Source organism: Chionomys nivalis, chromosome 5, assembly GCF_950005125.1.
Source record: "Chionomys nivalis chromosome 5, mChiNiv1.1, whole genome shotgun sequence".
Taxonomy (NCBI): domain Eukaryota; kingdom Metazoa; phylum Chordata; class Mammalia; order Rodentia; family Cricetidae; genus Chionomys; species Chionomys nivalis.
Window position 1 is genome coordinate 567,479 of NC_080090.1, and position 21,290 is coordinate 588,768.

General features: G+C 39.6%; 1 protein-coding gene across 3 annotated transcripts in view; it reads right to left on the bottom strand.

The window, feature by feature from the left end:
* Nvl (nuclear VCP like) overlaps positions 1–21,290 on the bottom strand; it is a 69,255-nt gene that overhangs the window by 18,414 nt on the left and 29,551 nt on the right. For all 3 annotated transcript variants that reach the window (XR_009057155.1, XM_057770512.1, XM_057770513.1), the window contains exons 15-22: positions 20,525–20,629; positions 17,349–17,411; positions 14,494–14,613; positions 12,476–12,575; positions 10,088–10,194; positions 5,151–5,227; positions 3,715–3,803; positions 1,473–1,543 (exon numbers count right to left, since the gene is read on the bottom strand). Coding sequence is in view for 2 of the 3 variants with exons in the window: in XM_057770512.1 (XP_057626495.1) it covers positions 1,473–1,543; positions 3,715–3,803; positions 5,151–5,227; positions 10,088–10,194; positions 12,476–12,575; positions 14,494–14,613; positions 17,349–17,411; positions 20,525–20,629 (732 nt within the window). In the remaining variant the exon portion in view is untranslated. The remainder of the gene's footprint in view (positions 1–1,472; positions 1,544–3,714; positions 3,804–5,150; positions 5,228–10,087; positions 10,195–12,475; positions 12,576–14,493; positions 14,614–17,348; positions 17,412–20,524; positions 20,630–21,290) is intronic.

Consider the following 21,290-nt stretch of genomic DNA (forward strand, 5'->3'; position numbering starts at 1 on the left):
ACCATATTGACCTCCCCCAGAGTTAGATGGCGATGCTACTCCTACCTATTTATCCCAAGGGAAAACTTACAATGTGTTCTGTTTACTTCCAGCTATTTAGAATATATCCTGGGGCCAGCAAGACAGTTCAGAAGATGAAAGCGCTTACTGCCAGACCCAACAACCCGAGTTCAATCCTACAGTCCGCATGAGAGGAAGACACAACTCTTAAGACATCTGACTTTTGCTTGCTTGCTGTGGTACGGGTATTACTCCCCCAGCCCCTCAACCCCCAATGCCAAAACACACACACAAATAAATGTAAAGAAAAAAAGAAAAATCTATTTTAAAAAAGCTGATTTTGCTAGGTGGGATGGCTCATGCCTACAATCTCACACTCAGGAGTCTCAACAGAGAATCATCATGAGCTCAAGGCAGCCCGGGCCAGAGTAAAACCCTGCCTCGAAAACCAGACACAGACTGGGAATGTAGCTCTTCTGGCAGACTGGTTGCCTGGTAGACACAAAGCCCTGACTTTAACCTCTAGCACCACATAAAGCGAAGTATGTGGTGGCATATGTCTGTAATGTCATCACTGGGAGGTATAGACAGGAGGATCAGAAATTCAACGTTTTCCTCAGTTAGACAAGAAGTTGGAGATCAGCCTGGGCTGTCTCAAATACCAAAACAAACAAACGAACAAAATCAAAATAACACACAACACACACCCCAAACCTAAACAAACAACATTCAAAAACCATGAGTAAACAAAGTCAATTCCATTAAATTTTCCTTCTGGATAGGCAAAAAGGTCAGAAATGTTAAAAAATATGCATATGAAGTGTTAGAAATATGTATACTTAGGCCAGGAAGATGGCCCAGTGGATGAAGGCAGTTGCTGCCAAGCCTGGTGACCTAAGACTAACCCCAGGCCCCACGTGGTAGGCGAGAACTGACTCCAACAGGCTGGCATGAGCGCACAGGCAGACGTGCACAAAGTAAACGTGAAAAACAAAATATATGAAATTTTAGAGAGGGCAAAAGAATTTCTCTCTCCTATACTGTAACCTCTCCTATACTGCAACCTCTCCTTCTGGAAATATAAGCAAAACTACAATTATTTCACCTTTGTAACATAAATAGCATACAGAGACACATTCCTATACTTAGCATATTAGAGACACAATTTCTAAGCTTTTTATTTAATAATAAATTTGAGAGATGTTTTGTGGTCTTTCAAGTAGCTATACCATTTTACAATACGACAGGTAAAGTTTTGGCCTGCTATTACATGTGAGTGAAGGAGTCGTGTGGCACATGTCTGTAATTCTGCCACTTGGAAGGCTGAAGCAGGAGGCTCATGAGTTTGAGGCTAGCTTAGGATATAAAAAGAGACCACTGCTCAATAAAAAATAAATTAATAAAATTTCTAAGTTCCTATTCACAGATGTAATTTCCGTCCTCTTTTCAAGACACTGAGGAAAGTTTCTCACCTTTACTGATATAGATGGCTTTACTTTCCTGAAAGCTTCTTCAAAATGCTTATGGCTGACCTTGAGCTCACCTGTGGAGGAAACACACAAATACACACCTCAGTATAGCCCATTAACTTGAAAGACTGAGACGGGTGATACCAGAGAACCTATTCAAGCACATTTACATATGCCCCTCCCCAGCCCTGCGTCAATGAGAATCTCTCCATTCATTTGGGGAAACAGGACTGCTGGGAATCACTCTGTCTCTTAGGGATACTGGGATGGAAGAAAAACAGCTGAAGTCAAGCTGTTTAGGCTGCTCAGTCAAAAATGGCCAGTGTGGTCTCAGGTAGAATTTTAAGTAGAGATGGCCAATAGAACTAGAAATAACTAGCAACATGTATTACCACCCTAGGGTATATTCTTGAACACAAAATCACACTACTGAGAAACAAAGGCTAGATGTTCTCTAAGATAAAAATACTAAGGGTAGACATGTATATCACAAAACTGGATTAAAAGGGTTGTAATTTTTATAAGGTTAAGTGATAAAATAGCTAAATGTTAAAATATAACTTGGTTTACAATGTTAACATGATAACTTAAGTAATAACAATTTATACTCAAAATAGTAAACAGATATTAGGATAACCGAGTTACCTAAAACAAAGTACTACATGTTGCTGAACATGTCACTGATCAGTTAGACAGCAGGGTTAGATATGGTTTGGGCAAGGGTACAAAGTCTCTTAAAGGCCAGGGAGCTAAGAATGAAAGCCACAGCAAAGCAGAGACGGCAGAATTCGTTATATGTGCATATAAGCAACAACCAGAAAATTGAGTAGCAACTCCAATACATGAGAAAAGACCTGCTAACTTGTAGTCACCAATATACCCTAAGAAAGTGGTAAGATTCAGCTTACAAAGTAGCATACATGATGGCGTGGGAGGTGGGAGCAAGGAAGATATAACAGAGCCTTATCATGTGACCCATGAACTTAAGATCCTTCTGCTTTGGCTTCTTTAGCATTAAGATTACAGGTACACAACCAAATGAAGCTCTGATTTTTGTCCATAAAATATTCTAAGTTTGCCTATCATCAATAATTTCCAAAAGGAACAGAATGTAGTTTCTAAAAAAAAGAAGTTTTGATAACTGAATCTTAACATTATCTAGTAAACAAAAACCAAAAATACCCTTTCCTAATAAATATATGCATGTGTGCCAATAAATCTAAGTATGCTAAGCCTATGTTGCTATAACAATATTTAGCTTTAAGATTCATGGAAGTGGAGCAGGAGAGGTGGCTCAGGATTAAAAGTGCACATTCCTCTTACAGAAGACCTGAATTCAGTTCCCAGTACCCATGTCAGGGGACTCACAACCACCTGTAACTCCAGTCCCAGGGGATCTTAATGCCCCTGTGATCTCTGAGGGTACCTGCATTCATGTGCACATTTCTCCCCCACCTGACCACCACAGACACAAACACACACGTTTAAAAGGAGACTTTTAAACTCAAGTACACACTTGAAGTTCCCATGAGAGCACATCTGTACACTACGAAGCACTCAGAGACACCTAGGCAGAGTAAGGGCTAGGCATTGCTGGAATACAGGTCACAAATGAATCTTTTTAGGCCACACATACCCAAATAGTAACACCGAAAATACTATTAAAATGTGAGGTAAACAACAAATGTGTTGAAAAGGGATCATATCATCCATCAGAGAATATATGGATTTTGTCTTTGGACTTCCTGGCTTTTGTGATGCTAGGAAAAGAAGCCTGAGCCTTGCACATGCTAAGAAAATTCTCCGTCACTGAGCGATAAAAGTTGTCATCTGATTTTATACTTCAAAGGAAAATCTTGATATGAAAAATTAGGTATTTCTTACTCTTTACAATTTCGGTTGAATTTTAACAGGCAAGTGGGTTGTATTTCAGTAAAATAATTAAGATTTTCCAAATTGTTAAGAAGCAAACTCATGATAACAGCAGAGAACGAACACATCTGCCTCTATCTAATCACTGTGTACACTGACAGAATACAATCTGCTTATTAAGAGGGACTAAATAACGACTATCATGTCGAGTGTACATAATATTCCACAGCAGTTTCTAAAGGTCTCATCCAACAGGCATCTTTACAACACACTGTTTTACGAAATGCTTGAAAAGCATCACCTGAAAGGCAGCAGGGCCGTTAAATATCCAGACTGATAAACGAGAATGGAGAGACCCCAGAGAGCCTCATACCTGTTCCAATCGCACTCCTCTGTCCGGTCATTTCTTGTCTCAGGGCACAGAGAGAAGCTTCTCGTACCAAAGCAGAGAGGTCTGCACCCCTGTAATAAAAGACATGTTCTTAGGCATTCTTAGGTATTCTAAAAGATGCTCAATTATAATATACTTAACAATGAGGAAAAAACAATGAATGAAGGTGGGACGAACTGACTAGGAACAGCAGGAAAAAGCTTTTAGCTTTCATTTAGAGAACTTTTAACCTTTAAAAGAAAGGAATTTGTGGAAAGTATGATACAATGAAAATTAAAAAATAAAACTTAGCCATAGATATTAATGTTGATATAAAACACCTACCCAGAGGCTACGGTACAATGACGTGAATTCAATTCATGAAAACCACATTTAAAAAAAAAAAGAAGAAAAAGAAGAAGGAAAGGAAAAAGAAAAAGAAACCCAGTCAAAAGCAGACTGGCAGATCCCTGGTGTTCACTGATGAGCTTAGTCAGCTCAGTCTAATAGGTATGGGCTCCAGTATTTAAAACAACAACAAAACCAAAACCAAAAACCACCCTGTCTCAAATAACAAGGAGGCTTCTGAGAAACAACACCCAAGCACCTAAGGTTCTCTGACCCCCACAGACACTTGTACACCTGGATGAATGTGTACACCCCCCAACACACACACAAAGTTTCTTTATATAATTATTCCAAGTAATAATCACAGGTTGGGTCAGCATAGTCCTAAGAAGGCAATGAAACATCAGTGTTGCCTGGAGCTTTCCTACACTCAGCTTTAACATGATCCACAAAAATTCTTTCGAACAAAACATCATTTCCAGGTATCAAATAATCAAGTGTCTATGTTACCATTCACGACTAGCTCTTGGAAGTTAAGTTTACACTGCTGAGCAACAGTGCTGAAGCCCTCAACGATGGAAACACTGACTCACCTTACTTTTTTGTAGGAAGTCCAGTATTATCTGGCCCTTGCTCTAGGGGCAAATACCAAGTACCAAAGATGTTAGGGACAAACAACAGGGCTTTAATATGATAGAAATATCAGGTGTCATGCTGTTGTTGAAGGCTCAATGTGCACATGTATGCAGATTAACCTCCATTGTGCAGATGTACTTAAAGAACATGCTATCTAGTGAAAGGCACATGTTTTACATATTCTGAAAGCACAACTAACAGTGAAGGGTAACAATGTGGCCAGGGAAGCTTGAGTACCAACAGCAACAGTCTATGTCAGGAATTTAGCATCCAAACGCACAGGTAAGCTGTCCTCTGAGAAGGAAGCAACAAGAGCCAGACAGACACTACATAAGGTGCTACACAGGAAACCTCATTAGTTTTTCCAACCTAAGAAATGGGCATCTTTTTCTTTGCTGCTGATGAAGAAACTATACTCCAGAGGAGTGTAAGAGACCAGAGACTTAAATACTCACGTATAGCAATTGCAACGAAGGTCATTGGCAACTGCTTCCAAATTTACATCTTCATCCAGTGGAGGTTTGGTGCCATTCTGAATAAGAGAGAAAAGTGAGCTCTGTTTGAGGCATTAAAGATTCATGCATGCGCATCACTTTTTAAAGAAGGAGAAAGGCAGATGACTAAGGGAGCAGAACCAACTCCACAATCAATGTAGAGTGCACTGAGTTCAATCTGGAGAATTAGGGTAAGAGGCAGGCTGATGTGCAAGAAGCTGTAAAGGCAAACCACTGATACTCATGGAGTGGAGGAATTTGTGTTACAGGACTGACTGCAAGGAGAGTAATACTGAACCCAACTTGTTGAGATCAAAAGGAGCCTGCTCTACACAGGACCCTCAAGAAGTTGTACTTAGCTGGGCGGTGGTGGCGCACGCCTTTAATCCCAGCACTCGGGAGGCAGAGGCAGGCGGATCTCTGTGAGTTCGAGGCCAGCCTGGTCTACAAGAGCTAGTTCCAGGACAGGCACCAACAACTTCAGAGAAACCCTGTCTCGAAAAATCAAAAAAAAAAAAAAAAGAAGTTGTACTTATTTATTTGTTTGTTTGTATTTTCTTCTGTATGTTCATGTAGAGGTCAGAAATTAGTATGACATGTCTTTTTAAACAACAACAACAACAGCAACAAAAAAACAAAAAACAAAAAACAAAACCATTTTGCTTTTTAATCCCTCATCTAAAACCCAACCTTGACACTGGAGCTAATTCCTCCCAGTTCATAATTACAGATGCTAAAAATGACAAGAATCAGAAAAGTTCAGAATTTCAACACTGAACATAAGCACTATACACACAAATCACGCTTAGTAATATTCTAAGTAGATTACATGGCAGAATCAAACACTACATAGTTTTAAAAAAATACTTTTGCAGAGGCTAAAGAGATGGTTTAGTGGCTAATCACCCTGGCTGCTCTTCCAAGAGAAGCTCGGTCTGATTTCTAGTACCCACACATGGTGGTTCACAATCATCTATAATTCCAATTCTGGGAGATCTGACACCTTCTTCTGGCATCCATGGCCACAGCATGTCTAGTCAATTCATATACATGAAAGATTTTAAAATCCAAAAAATAAATTTTTAACTAAAAAGTTCTTTATGTGGCTATATGGGTGCATACATGCCACTGCATTCAGGTGGAAGCTGGGGAACTGTCTAAGAGTTGTTTCCTTCCCTCCATCATGTGGGTTCTGAGGACTGAAAACGAAGGTCCTCAGGCTTGGAGGCGGTGCCTTTACCCTCTGATCCATCTCACCAGCTCCACTATAGCTTTTTTTTTTGCTGTTGTTGTTGGATTCTTTTTTTTCCTGGTTTTTCAAGACTGTCTTAGGATTTCTATTGCTGCAACAAAATACCATGACCAAAAAGCAAGCGAGTAAGCAGCTCCCTTCCCTGGCCTCTGCATCAGCTCCTGCCTCAGGGATCTGCCCCGTTTTGAGTTCCTGTCTTGACTTCCTTCAGTGGTGAACAGCAGTGCTGAGTCTTAAACCCTGTCCTCCCCAACTTGCCTTTTGGTCATGGTATTTCATTACAGCAATATAAACCAGGGAGTGGAATATGACAGTCTGAAAGAAAATGGCCCCCAAAGGGAGTGACACTACTAGGCGGTGTGGCCTTGTCAGGAATGTGTCACTGTAGGGGCTTCACACAGTGCGACAGTCAACTTCCGGTTGTCTCTGAGTCGAGATGTAGGACTCTCAGCTCCACCATACCTGCCTGCATGCGTCCATGCTCCCCATCCTGATGATAATAGACTGAACCTCTGAAACTGTAAGTGAGCCATCTCAATTACTTTTATTTATGAGTTGCCGTGGTCCTGGTGCCTCTTCAGAGCTATATATAACCCTAACTAAGACAGAGATTGGATTTCTCTGTGTATCCCTGGCTATCCTAGAACTTACTTTGTAGATCAAGCTGGCCGTGAACTCAGAGGGATCTGCCTGTCTCTGCCTCCAGGGACTCTTGTTTTTAAAATGTTTTGAAAAAACAAATTAGTATCTCATCTACAAAAGAGTCCTATAATTCTGTGATATAATTAGAAGGACAGAGGGGAAAGTTGTTTACATAGTACTGGTGATTGTACCATAGTGATTTATTATGCAGAAGGACTGGAACATTCCAAGGGTCACCAAAGTAAGACAATCTTGTTACCCTTGTTAACACCACCATGGTAAGCATCTTCAACCAATATTGGAGGAGACTGAGTTGGGGGCTGGGAAGCAGCCCAATGGGCAGGAGCTGCTATGAGAGGCTTTAATGTTCAAAAGAATCTTCCAATCTAACCTTGACGGTCGCACAGCACATCGAACCTCCCACATATATCCCATAAGCCATTAGAGACTTTTACCTGAAATCTACTTTCTAATCAAAAACTCAATCATAAGGAACAAATTCACCAGCTATTATCTGAGGACAATTCTTATATATATTTCTGAATGCCTAAATTCTATTCATGGTCAAGCTGGCATTCACAGACCCAGGATCTGCTCAGAGTGACCTTTCCTAACACTGGACTTAATGAACTGGGCTTGCGTTCTGTCCTGCAGCTGACAAGAGACAACCTGGCTTGCTCTGGCTCATTCCAACAGGCTTTTTACCATGATGGTGACAGGATGCTCTGAAGACAGAATTCAACATATCCTCTGTCTGTTCATGAGGACCCAGAATAATTTTCTTCACATATCAGCATATTTGAGCAACTATGAGCATTCTATACCTAAGTTATCCAGCCTATAATCCCATAACTTGGGGGTGGAGGCAAGAGGATCAGAATTCAGAGTCACCTTATTACATAGTAAATTGTAACACTATATGCTACATGAGACCATCAAAAAACAAAACAAATGACAACAAATCACATTACAATTTCTACAAAGACCAATGGAGAGATTCTATGATGTAGGAAAAAATTATTCCCAGCTAACCTATCATTGGATTATAAAGACAAAAAGTAACGATTCTTAATCTGAAAATAATTTTGGTAATACAGTTGAATAAACTACCAAGAAGTAGAATAAACCCAATGATGACATAGGTATAGGATCAACCAAAATAAAGAAACTAGAAAGTGTATTTGGGAGAAACAAACAAGCAAGCAAACATCAAACTATCACAAAAGTGCTACTTCGAGTACGAGGTCTACTGAAACACAGCACGAACAGTAAGCCTACTACACAGAATGCCAACATGACAAAACTGAACAAAGATTTACAAGGAACAAACACTGGGCAGTAGGAGAGCAATACCAAGGTGCTGATTGTTTCATTAATTACGTAAGTATCTAAAATGAAGTACGGCTGGTGTGATGGCACATATATATAATCTCTGTACCTAGAAAGCAGAAATGCAACAACCTGAAAGACAGCCTGGGTTACACAATGAGACCTCTTCAGGCTGACTTTAAAAAGCTATGACTTCCAGCTGGGCAGCGGTGGCACATGCCTTTAGTCCTAGCACTCTGGAAGAAGAGGCAAGCGGATCTGTGAGGCCAGCCTGGTCTACAGAGCAAGTTCCAGGATAGCCAGGGCTATATAGAAAACCCTGTCTCAAAAAAAACAAACAAACCAAAACAAAAACCAAACAAACAAACAAAAAAACTATGAAGGCCAGGCATGGCGGTGCACACCTTTAATTCTAGCATGCAGGAGGCAGAGACAGGCAGATCTCAATGAGTTCAAGGTCAGCCTGTTCTACTTAGCAAGTTCCAGGCTAAGTACAGACCACGTGCTGAGACCAGCGTCTCAATAACAGTAACAGTAACAACAACAAAGCTTCAATAACAGTAACAATAACAACAGCAAAGCTAACTATGCTAACTCGGAAAACCAGAAGTCATTATGAAGACTTCAAGTCTCAATGTGTCTTTGAATGTTCCTGATGGACCTGTATTTACTTGTTTTACTTCCTCCAAAACGTCCTACTCCAGACAGAATCTAATGATCAAAGATTTAAAGACACAGGGAACATGACTACAGTAATATCTCATAACACCGTTTAATACTAACTTTAGTTCTTCATTTAGTTTACCTTCATTTTGAGTAGAAAAATGAGACTGGACATTGTGTTCAGTGATCAAAACCAGCTCACTTTGGGAGAAGGAAGCCTGGCAAACATTTAAGCTATAGAAAGAGAGTAATCAATCAGCTAACCTAAATTACTACCTGGTATAACTTTAAAAGTAATATGGGAAGGGCCGGAGAGATGGCTCAGTGGTTAAGAGCACTTACTGCTCTTGCAGAAGACTTGGGCTCAGTTCCCAACACCTGTAGTGATTTGTATTTTCATAAAGCTTGCCTGAAGATCAGAAAGTAAAACAGCCACACCCATAGAACCAGGGTGGTAGTGGTGCATACCTTTAATCCCAGAACTAGAGGGGAGGAGACAGGTCTTAGGCTCAGTCTCATCCTGAGGAGTCATGGAGGCAGAATAGCCATTTTGGTCTGAAGTAGAAGTAAGAGCCAGTGGCTGGCTGCTTTGCTCTTCTGATCGTCAGGTTGAACCCCAATATCTGTCTCTGGGTTTTTATTATTCGTGCTACACTCACATGATGAGGTTCAGAACTGCGAGTCACTCCAGTCCCCAGGAGCTGATTCCTTCTGACCGTAGGCAACTGCTTATATTAGTGCACATAAATTCATGCAGACACACACATATATATAAAACAAAATAAAAACATCTTTAAAAATTCAATTATTTGCTTTTTTGTTTTTGGTTTTTCGAGACAGAGTTTCTCTGTAGCTATCGAGCCTGTCCTGGAACTAGCTCTAGGCAGATCTCGAACTGCCCCCCCCCCCCCAGTGCTGGGGACTAAAGGCGTGTGCTCCCACCGCAAGGCCAAAATAAAAACATTTTTAAATAATATAAACATAACAAAAGAAAGCCATTTCTTTTACTCACTTTTGTGATAGTCTTTAATATGGCAACACGATCTGCTGGGGGTGGCAAACCTACAAAGAGTGTTTTGTCCAGCCGGCCTGGGCGCAGAATGGCGGGGTCAATGATATCTAGAGAAGAGAGAAATATAAAAATAAGCCAAATAGAATAGTTCTTTTTTAAAAATGTAATTAATAAAAGACAGAAAGTTCTTTTTGAAAAAAAGCTAAAATTTTTGGTTAATTGGGTACGGTTAAAGTCAAATGGTCTGGGGCTGGGACAGTGACTTAGTTGGTAAAATGTTTATAATGCAAGAACTAAGACCTAAGTTCAAATTCCCAGAACTCATATAAAAAGCAAAGTATGGCAGCAACTGCCCATAACACCAGTACTGGGAAGGCAGAGATGAGAGGATCCTGGTCAGCTAATCGAGCCATAGTGAGTTCCTCGTTTGGCAAGAAATCCTATCTGAAATGCAGGTGAAGATTGAGGAAGACACCCTGGGCTGTTCTCCACATACATGCATGCACAAATATCTTTCCACACAAATCAAAAGCTACTACTTATCAAAACTGTCTTATGTTCCTTTGTGTTCCTGACTCCGAGTAGCTACAGCACAGGGCTGAGCTTCATACCGCCACAACACTGAGGCTAAATATAAAATTTTGACTTTTCCACCAAGAACCCATTTGTAAGCCAAATCTTTTTCAGTAGTCTTTACACCAAGACAGTGAGGGCAAGAGGTACTAAAGGCTTTAACTCGTGTTTATGCAGGCAAAGTTGCGCACACACACAGAAAACTCTCCTCTATTGCATCCACTTACATTTCATCCTTTCTATTATTCTTTGCTGATGTTTATTTTCCACCCTTGTTTCCCCTCGCAGTACAGAGCAAGCTGAGGGCCTTTTGTATGCTATGTGGCAAGTGTGCTACTATAAAGTGATTAGCTAGTCTTTTAGAGTATCTTGGCTCATGGCAAATTTTCTTAGTTCTTCACATAAGAAAGTATTCTGAGGCTGAGCGGGGTGGCACATGCCTTTAATTCCAGCACTAGGGAGGCAGAGGCAGGTGGATCTCTGGGAGTTCGAGGCCAGCCTGGTCTACAAGAGCTAGTTCCAGGACAGGCTCCAAAGCTACAGAGAAACCATGTCATAAAAAAACCAAACACACACACACACACACAAAGAAAATACATGTTTATTGGACACAGAGTTCTAAGATGACAGTTTTTTTCAGCTCTTGAAAAGTATTGTAACACTTCTCTCTAGCCTTTATTATCTTTTGATATAAATCTGCTGTCATTTAAATTTCACAGTACATTAACACATGCAGGCAAAAACTCAACACACATTAAAAAGTACAAATGTTGGGGTTTATTGGGGAGTAACGGCACATGCCTTTAATCCTAGCACTCAGAAGATAGAGGTACATGGATTTCTGGAGGCCAGCCTGGTTTATAAAGAGAGTTCCAGGACAGCTAGGGCTATCACACAGAAAAATCCTGTCTCAAAGCAAAAAAACAAAATGAAACAAAAAAACAAAGAGTGAGGTTTTTTGTAGCTCAATAATTGATAAAGTACTTGTTTAGTATACACAAGGCTGTGCTTTCTATCGCTGTGATGACCAAAAGCAACTTAGGGAAAAAAGTATTTATTTGGCTTACACTTAATGCTGCTAATGGCTTGCTTACCTGTTCATATTGTCAGCTTTCTCTTCTTCTAAAGATTTACTTATTTTTATTTTGTATGTTTTATGAGGGTTTTTGCTGCATGTATAGATGTACACTGTGTATCTCTGGTACCCAGAGACCAAGAGAGAGCATAGGCTGTCTTGGAACTGAAGTTATAGATGGCTGTGAGCAGATGTAGGTGCTGGGAACTGAACCCGAGTCCTCTGCAAGAGCATCAAAAGTGCCTTTAACCTCTGATTCATCTCTCCAGCCCTAGCTTTCTTATACAGTCTTTATCCATCTGCCTAGGGAGGTTGCCTCTCACAGTTCAACACTCAAGATAATCTCTTACAGACATGGCCAAAGACTAATCTGAATAACTATACAAATGAAGTTCCCTCTTCCCAGGAGGCTCTAGGTTGTGTCAAATTGACAACAAAAACAACCAGCACAGAAGTCAATAGAAAAAAAACATGAGGATCAGAAATTTTTTCTTTAATTTAAAAAAATTATTATTATTTTATGTGTACAGTGTTTTGCCTGCAAATATATCTGTGCATCACATGCTTGCAGGGGATCCCCTGGGACTAGAGTTACGCACAGTTGTTTGCAGCCTTGTGAGTGTTCACAACTACTGAGGCATCTCTCCAGCCCAATGTTTTTTTACTGCAGCATACACAAGAGCTGTATGAGGATTTACTTCATGTTATGAACGCATTTGTGTAATGTTCTTCTTTCTTACCTGGCCTATTAGTGGCAGCCAAAATAAAAACTTGCTGGCGTGTTTCCAACCCATCCATCTCTGTAAGCAGCTGATTCACCACACGGACACTAGCGCCTGTCTACAGAAAATAAAACATCCCCTTCAACATAAAGAAAGCAGCCTCCTTCCTCCATTTCCCCTCTGCACAGAATATATGTACTAACTTGAATGAGAGTTTATGTTGAAGATTACAGTGACTGAACCCAGAAGTCTCAGGTACTCAGAGGCTAAGGCAAGAGGATCACCTAAATCTAGGAGTATGGGGTCAATATGAGCAACAAAGAGGATCTTTTTAGACATATTATATATATATATATATATATATATATATATATATATATATATATATATATATATACAGAGAGAGAGAGAGAGAGAGAGAGAGAACAAGGGATGGATGGGAGGAAGAAGTGAGGAAGGAAAGAAGGAAGAAAGACAGGCAGGCAGATGGGCCCAGTGACTATTTCTTAGAGAGTCACTACATACAGATACTGTGCAAAACACAATCATCAGTGAATTCCCCAATAAAGCTGCTATTCAGTCAAGATGAAAAAAACTGAAGCTTAGAAGAGGTCACTTGTTTAAGGTCTTAGCTCTGCTCAAGGGGAAGAGATGAAACCTACCTTATGCTTCTGAATTATTTAGTAGTATTTAGTATAACCTCCATTTAGGCAAATCTAAACTCAGCTTCTAAGCTCTAGATTTCTCCCTATGTCAAGTGTCCCATATTTCAATGCAATACATACAGAAACATTGAGTACATTAAGAATTTTATCTTTTTCTTGAAATGAATGGTACAAAGTATGGCTATTCAGGACAACACCTAAGAGAATAGTTAGGAAGTTAAGTATAAGGTTATGGAGATATGGAAACATGGCAATAAACTACATAGACAATGAAGAAAATAAAAAAGTGGTGCTATGGATATGCTATTATTAATTGCTTTCCTTCAACATAAATTTATGTATAGACAAAGCAATGTGCTTAAACCCATTGATTTTTTTTTTTTTTTTTTTTTTGGTTTTTAGAGACAGGGTTTCTCTGTAGCATTGGTGCCTGTCCTGGAACTAGCTCTTGTAGACCAGGCTGGCCTCGAACTCCAGAGATCCGCCTGCCTCTGCCTCCCGAGTGCTGGGATTAAAGGCGTGCGCCACCACTGCCCGGCCCCATTGATTCTTTTAAAAGGATGTACTTGTAGAGATTTATTATTACTCTCTGGTGACATAGTACTAATAATTAAGAAATCATAATCTAGACACAATAACATCAAGACTCACTCGACTTTAGCCATGTGGTGGTGGTGCATGCCTTTAATCCTAACACTTGCGAGGCAGCGGAAGATGGATCTCTGTGTTTGAGGTCATCCTAATCTACACGGTTGTTGAAGCATATTCCTTACACTGTGTGAATACTGTGATTGGCTTAATAAAGAGTTGAATAGCCAATTGCTAGGCAGAAAGAGGTTAGGTAGGACGTGGGAAATGGTTAATGTAATATACTGTTCTTGGTTATTACATAACTGACAGATTCTTTAAAATATGACACAGTACTTACTATGTTTCAATATCTGAGCCTAATATTAATGTACATTATCTAAATCTAATGTATATACATCTTCAACCGTGATTCATACTCCCCCAATTCTATCCCACATTGCTTGTATATGTGTACAGAGATAGCAGATACAAATGTTTGAGAAAGTTCTTTTAAAAAAACACTTAGAAAAAATATAAATATCTGCAACAAGGCATTATCAAGTAAATTCTGCTAAAGCTAGGCACGGGATAGTATACAACAGGTAAAAATAAGACCATCAAGATAATATCCATACTCATTTATAAACTACACAAACACTGAAAGAATTCTAAAAGGATCCACACGGGGCACGCAGTGCTAGTGTCAGCAACTTGCAAGAGGAGTAATCAGGTGAAAAAAATTTCATGTTTCCACAAATGTGGCTTTTATGAATTTTTATTAAAAAAATCTTCAATACTTACTTCTCGGTCTGATCTTCGAGGACATAAAGCATCTACTTCATCAAAAAATATCACACAGGGTGCTGAGTTCTTGGCTCGCTGAAAAACCTGTCGCACCGCACGCTCACTCTCACCGACATACTGAACAGACACAGAAAGGAGATAAAATGAAGACTCAGTTCAATCTTGGGGCTGAATACCAAACGACAGCATGAGTAGTTTTATATCATGTAGATACGGTGTATTTATATATTTAGGAACATTAAACAACAATTAAGAAAGAGGCCAAGAATTTGAGAGAGAACACACAGGAGAGGCACAGAGTGGTTGAATAGAGGAAATTTCAGGAAGGGATCAAATATTGTAATTAAATTTTTAAAAGTATTTAAAAATTGAAGTCATACAGATGTTAAGAGTTCTAAAAAGTATTAGATTAAACCATATGCAATTGTTAGTATTAAATCATTTTGACATATAAAAACAGGCAGTTAGCTGTCTTAAGGTGGTAGCACACTCCTATAATCTCGGTATTTGCAGAGTGAGATGGAGTGATGATCACCAATCTCAAACCAGCCTGAACTACACAGCAAAGCCCCCTCTTAAAAAATAGCCAGCCTCCTGGCAGTGGTGGTGCACGCGGTAGGGAGCTAGTGCACTGAACAGATCTTCAGGGTTAACCTTAGCTGGTTTTACCATCTTGCTGACCCCAGACCAGACGTTTTTAAAGAAAAGCTATCAGGGCTAGGGAGATAAAATGTCAGATAGGAACATAAGAAAGCGATCAATACATTGGCAATGGAATATTGAGTGTAAAAAAACCAAAATGGCCAAGAAAAATAAATTTAAGTTAGGTAAAGATTAGCCTAATGTTCCAAAGGGATGGATTTAAACTTCATTAAGTGACAGAAGTGAAGCTAAGTGTGCCAGGAAGCAAACCCAGAGACACAGCTTGCTGCACTGGTATGTGCAGAAGAGAAATACCTGCACATACGCAGTGGCAGAAGCAGCAACAATGGCACAAGGAACAGAAGTGGTTCTCCTGAGAATGGACACACAGCAAACTCTAACACAGACTATTGCAAAAGGCCAAGGACTCCTGACTGCTGTCAGACAAAAGAGCTTCTTCAGTCCTCTCACCATGCCTACAAAGGCCGAAAAGGACCCCAGCCAGCTGACTAGGAACAAACACCGAAGCTGAGACTGGGGCACATGATTAAGGAGGGTCTACAGCAAGCCTCAAATGTATTGTTCTCTTCCCCCAAACCGAATGATAATGATACATTAAGGTGCATAATCTATAACTCCTTATATTCCTGACCTATTTCATACTAATTTAAAAATCTTGTCTTCAAAATGCTTTACTCTTGCTTTAATTTAATGTATCCATTAGCATCTATTCTGAACACAGCATCTAAATTCTAGCTTGGTATAAAGGCTCTTTAGTATCTAGCTGTAACCTGTTCCAACTTCATCGTCTACCAAACTACTCCCATCAAGGCTCTTTATAACACATCATACTCTAGAAATTTAAAAATAAACAACTAAATAAATGTACACAGGTACATAAAAGCCCATAAGAAATACCTAAGAATAAACTTTTATGGGAAAAGTCAAACACACCAGGAAAGACAGAAAGACAGAGAGAGAGAGAGAGACAGACAGACAGACAGGGGCTGGGATTTTTATCTGTAATACTGGAAAAATATGAAAGATGGGAGTTGCTAATGAGAGAGTAAACTTAGCTTGCCCAGAGCCCTAGATCTGATCCTTAGCACCCAAAGAAAGAGCTTTGTTTGAACAAGCAGGATGAATATAATGTTAATCTCCATTGTCAACTTGACTGGATATAGAATATTCTAGGAGACTGGGGAGAGCACACCTCAGAAGATGTCTAAGGGTGTCTCCAGAGAAAATTAACTGAGTGGAACGGCTCCACCTCATGGGTTAGAATCTAAGCTGTCCCACCATGCCATCTCTACCATGGTGGCCAGAACCTTTCACAACAATGAAAATAAATTCCTCGTGTTGTTTCTGTTATTTTGTCAGGTCTAGGGTCACACCACCCTCAACAGACCTGATTTTGTTATTCTGTCAGAATGACAAGAAAATAAACTAACACAATCTACTGCTGTTGTTGTTGCCTAAATATGTTACAAACACTGAGTAACCTTTTTCTGTACATATGGGTGGCAGGAAATAAGAAATTTAGTCTCTTAAATTTGATGTAAGTGCAGAAGACACAGCATTTCAACACTTCCTACTCCAATAGACAAGCCCTGCCAGCTACAAAGCTTCTCCACACTATGCATTCCTTCGCTGTTCTGCACATCAGGAGAAATAACTCAGAGCTGGGGATAGCTCAGTTGATAAGTGCTTCCACACAGCATGAAAACTCAAGTTCAATTCCCAGCACTAACTGAAAAAGCTGGGCACCAGGGAGGCAGAGAAGGTTCATTAGTCAGTAGCATAGTCTCATAAGCCCCAGGCCTAGTAAGAGAGCTTGTCTCAAAACACAAGGTGGAAGTGTCCCAAACAACAACACATAAGGAAGACCCCTGGCCTCTATACACATGAATACATATAACACACACACAAACACACACGAACAATTCATATTTCACAAGGATATTCAAGAATAAAAACATTTGAAGTGTCTGATAAATAGCATGAATACATTTTAATGTTATTAACTGTAATAAATCATTTTACTTTTTAAAGGTACAGAAACTTGCTTGTAGGTTAATAGATTTATTCAAGAAAGCATTTACAGACCCTGTATATTACAGCAAACTCAGTCTTCCAGTGTCATAATTGATCTGAGAGCACCAATTCATCATGGTTTATCTTAATTAAGTAGCTGCTGCCATACAACTTACCATATTTAATAACTCAGGGCCTTTGACGGATATAAAATTTAGTCCAGACTCATTTGCCACAGCCTACCCAGAAGAAACAAAAAGATACAAATAAGACAAATAGGAAAAATATTTTGTACTTATTGGATGCTAATTATTGAAAGAAATTTTAAGCCAGATGTGGTGGCATGTATACACCTTTAATCTCAGCAAGCAGGAGGCAGACAAAGGCTATACCTTTATGAGTTGAAGGCCAGTCTGCACAATGAGTTCCAGGTCAGCTAAGCTATTTTTCTTTTTTCTTTTTTTTTTCTTTTTTTTTTAAGATTTTTATTTATTATGTATGTAGGTTTCTTCATGTATCCTGCAGTACAGAAGAGGACACCAGATCTTATTACAGATGGTTGTGAGCCACCATGTGGTTGCTGGGAATTGAACTCAGGACCTCTGGAAGAGCAGTCAGTACTCTATTCCTCTGAGCCATCTCTCCAGGCACCCAGCTAAGCTATTTTTAAATGGCCACTGCAAACTTAAGTTGTAAGATGAAACCTTTAGAAAGCCACCTTGATGTATTTTAAAAACACTGCATTCTTGGGACTGGAGAGACGGCTTAGCAGTTAAGAGCACTGGTTGTTCTTCCAGAGGACCTGGGTTTGATTCCCAGCATTTTGCCTATAACTGCAGTTCCAAAGGGCCAGATTCAAGAGGATTGGACACCTTCACACACACATACAAGCAGGCAAAACATGAATGCACATAAAATAAAAATAAAAATTATAAAAAAATGCATTCTAGTCACTGAAAAATGATTTAGGACTACATTTTAATAAAATTACCAGTGAACACAAGATTATAGTATAATGGGACTTTTGAGTCAAGGTCTCACATGGCCAATGCTGGTCTCAAACTCAATGTGCAGCAGAGGGATAACCTTAAACTCCTAATCCTCCTGCCTCTAGCTCCCAAGTACTGGTATTACTGGCATGTACAACCATATCTGTATCATCATAAACCACAAAACATCTCAATGGCAAAACTAATACAGGCATTAAAAAAAACCTTTAACATTTTTTATTACACTTACTTATGTTTATATATATATATGTGTGTGTGTGGTGTGTGCGTGCTTTACAGCACTCTGTGGAACTCAGAGGACAATGTGGAAGAGTCAGTTCTTTTTTTTTTTTAATATTTATTTATTTATTTATTACATATACAATGTTCTGTGTGTATGCCTGCAGGCCAGAAGAGGGCACCAGACCTCATTACAGATGGTTGTGAGCCACCATGTGGTTGCTGGGAATTGAACTCAGGACCTTTGGAAGAGCAGGCAATGCTCTTAACTGCTAAGCCATCTCTCCAGCCCCAAGAGTCAGTTCTTTCCTTCCACAATGTGGGTCCTGGGATTGAACTCAAGCAATCAGGTTTGATGCCAAGTGCCTTAACCTGCTCACTGACCATCTCTTTAAAATATTGTATTCAAGGGCTAGACAGATCGCTCATGGGTTAAGAGCACCGGCTGCTTTCCCAGAGGATCTGTGATTCCGAGCACCCACACAGCAGTAGGTACGTAAGTCTTTGCAACTCCAGCTCCAAGGTTTCTGATGCTTTCTTGATCTTTCTGGGCCCCCGGCATACATACCACACAGGTAATATTAAAAACAAACAAACAAAAACAAACCTAAAAATACTGTATTCAGGAAATATTACTAAGCAAGAAAAGTGTATAAAGACCTTTTATTTGAAGTTAGGTACAGTAATACACATTTATTATCTCAGCACTCTGGCGGTTAAGGTAGGAGGGTGATCTGTAAGAGTCTAAGGCCAGCCTACATAGGACATACAGGACATACAGCAAGAAACTACTCCCTATACTTAACATAAAAATTTTCTTAAATGAAATTTTACATTTTAGAAATATGGAATATATATATTATTACTATGGTTTAGATACGCAAGATTTCCTAAAGGTTTGTATGTTAAAGGCCTGGCTTTCTGCTAGCAGCATTTTGGGAAGTATTTGGATCATAAAAGATTTGACCTAAATGATAAATTAATTGATGCATTAATAGTCCGATCTTGCTAGGCGGTAGTGGTAAATACCTTTAATCCCAGCACCTGGGAGGCAGAGTCAGGCAGCGTGAGTTTGAGGACAGCCTGGTCTACAGAGTTCCAGGACAGTCAAGGCTACACAAGGAAAAGAGAATTCAATCTCATTACTGTAACCAGGGGCACATTCTGGAAAGACGATCTTATTTCCAGTCTCCTTCTCTCCTCTGCTTCCCAGCTGCCATGCGGAAAGCTACTTTTCTTTGTTAACCTTCTGCTATTTTCTTCTCCTCACCACAGGCACAGAAACATGGAGCCATCATCAGATACTGGACTAAAGTCTCAGAAATCACGAGGCGCAATATGTCCCCTTGTGATGTTTAGGTGTTTGATTACACCAACAAAAGCTCATAAACAAATTATCTTGCATATATTGTATCTTGTTATGTATAAAGAAAAATACCTGGGACCAACTACAAAATTAAACAATGGTAGTAGAAAGGCGTAGTAGAATTATAAACGGTTTTTTTTTCCCATTTTGGTAATATATATTCTCTATTGAGAAAAGCTTTTTTTAAAAAAATATTATAAAGAACACAGTGAAAATATTCAAGTTATAATAACTGAACAAAAGCAAGAAATAAGAGCAGCTACAAAGATGAGAATGGCTCCTGAGCAAATATGACTGGCGAGTTCATGAAATGTTTCCTAATTGGGAGAGACACATAAGGCTTTCTGTCCTCAGGGAACAAACGCCTTTTCTTGCTTCTTTCCTAGGAATGAGGGTGGCACAACAAATTAAAACCATTTTGTTAGTTAGGCGATGGTGACACAACCTTTAATCCTTGCACTTGGGAGGCAGATCTCTTGAGGACAGCCTCGTCTACAGAGCAAGTTCCAGGACAGCCAGAGCTGTTACACAGAGAAACCCTACCTTGAAAAAATTAAAAATAAATAAATAAAAAACCCATTCAGTTCTAAAGAGGGGTATAAGAATGTAGAAAATTTTATTAAAAAAAAAAATCAGTTTTGCTAAAACAGATTTCTAACAGAAAGTATACAAAGGATGTATTTCATGTCATGATTCAAGCCTTGTTATCCTCCTGAAGGCAAGAAAAGCAATGTATGCAGTTGAACTTCTACCATACCTTTGCTAGCAGAGTTTTCCCACATCCAGGAGGACCAGCTAGGAGGATGCCAGCTGGAGTCACCAAACCAAGCGTTCTGAACTGGTCTGGGTTGCGAACTGGTGCCTAGAACAAACAATGCCAACAGTGATCCATTATAGATTATCCACTTTACATTGAATATTCAAATGCATCTCATCTTTTACACTCGACCCAGATCATAAGGGCTGAAAATGGCAGCCCCTGGCTGACTCGTTTCAGACATCAGGTACATGGTGACAAATAGGAAAGGCTCTCTTTTTCTTTTTTGAAACAGGGTCATTATGTAATCCTGGTTAGCCTGGATCTCGACATGTAGACCAGGCTGGTCTCAAGCTCAAAGATTCACCTGTATCTGTCTCCTAAGAAGAGGGATTTAAGGACTATACTATCACATTAAGCCAAAGTCACCGTTCTTAAGGTGTAATTTATGAGAACATATTACGCAAAAAGATAATAATATTTCATTATTTTTGTTTTGTTTTTTGAGACAGGGTTTCTCTGTGGCTTTGGAGCCTGTCCTGGAACTAGCTTTGTAGACCAGGCTGGCCTTGAACTCAGAGATCCACCTGCCTCTGCCTCCTGAGTACTGAGATTAAAGGTGCAGGCCACCACTGCCTGGCTTCATTATTTTTTTTATATTATAACGTGCGTGCTGAGGTATATAGACTGGAGGACAAACTATTGTGTGTCCTTGCCTTTCACCTTCTTTGAATCAAGGTCTCTTGTTTTTTCTGTCATGTTTATC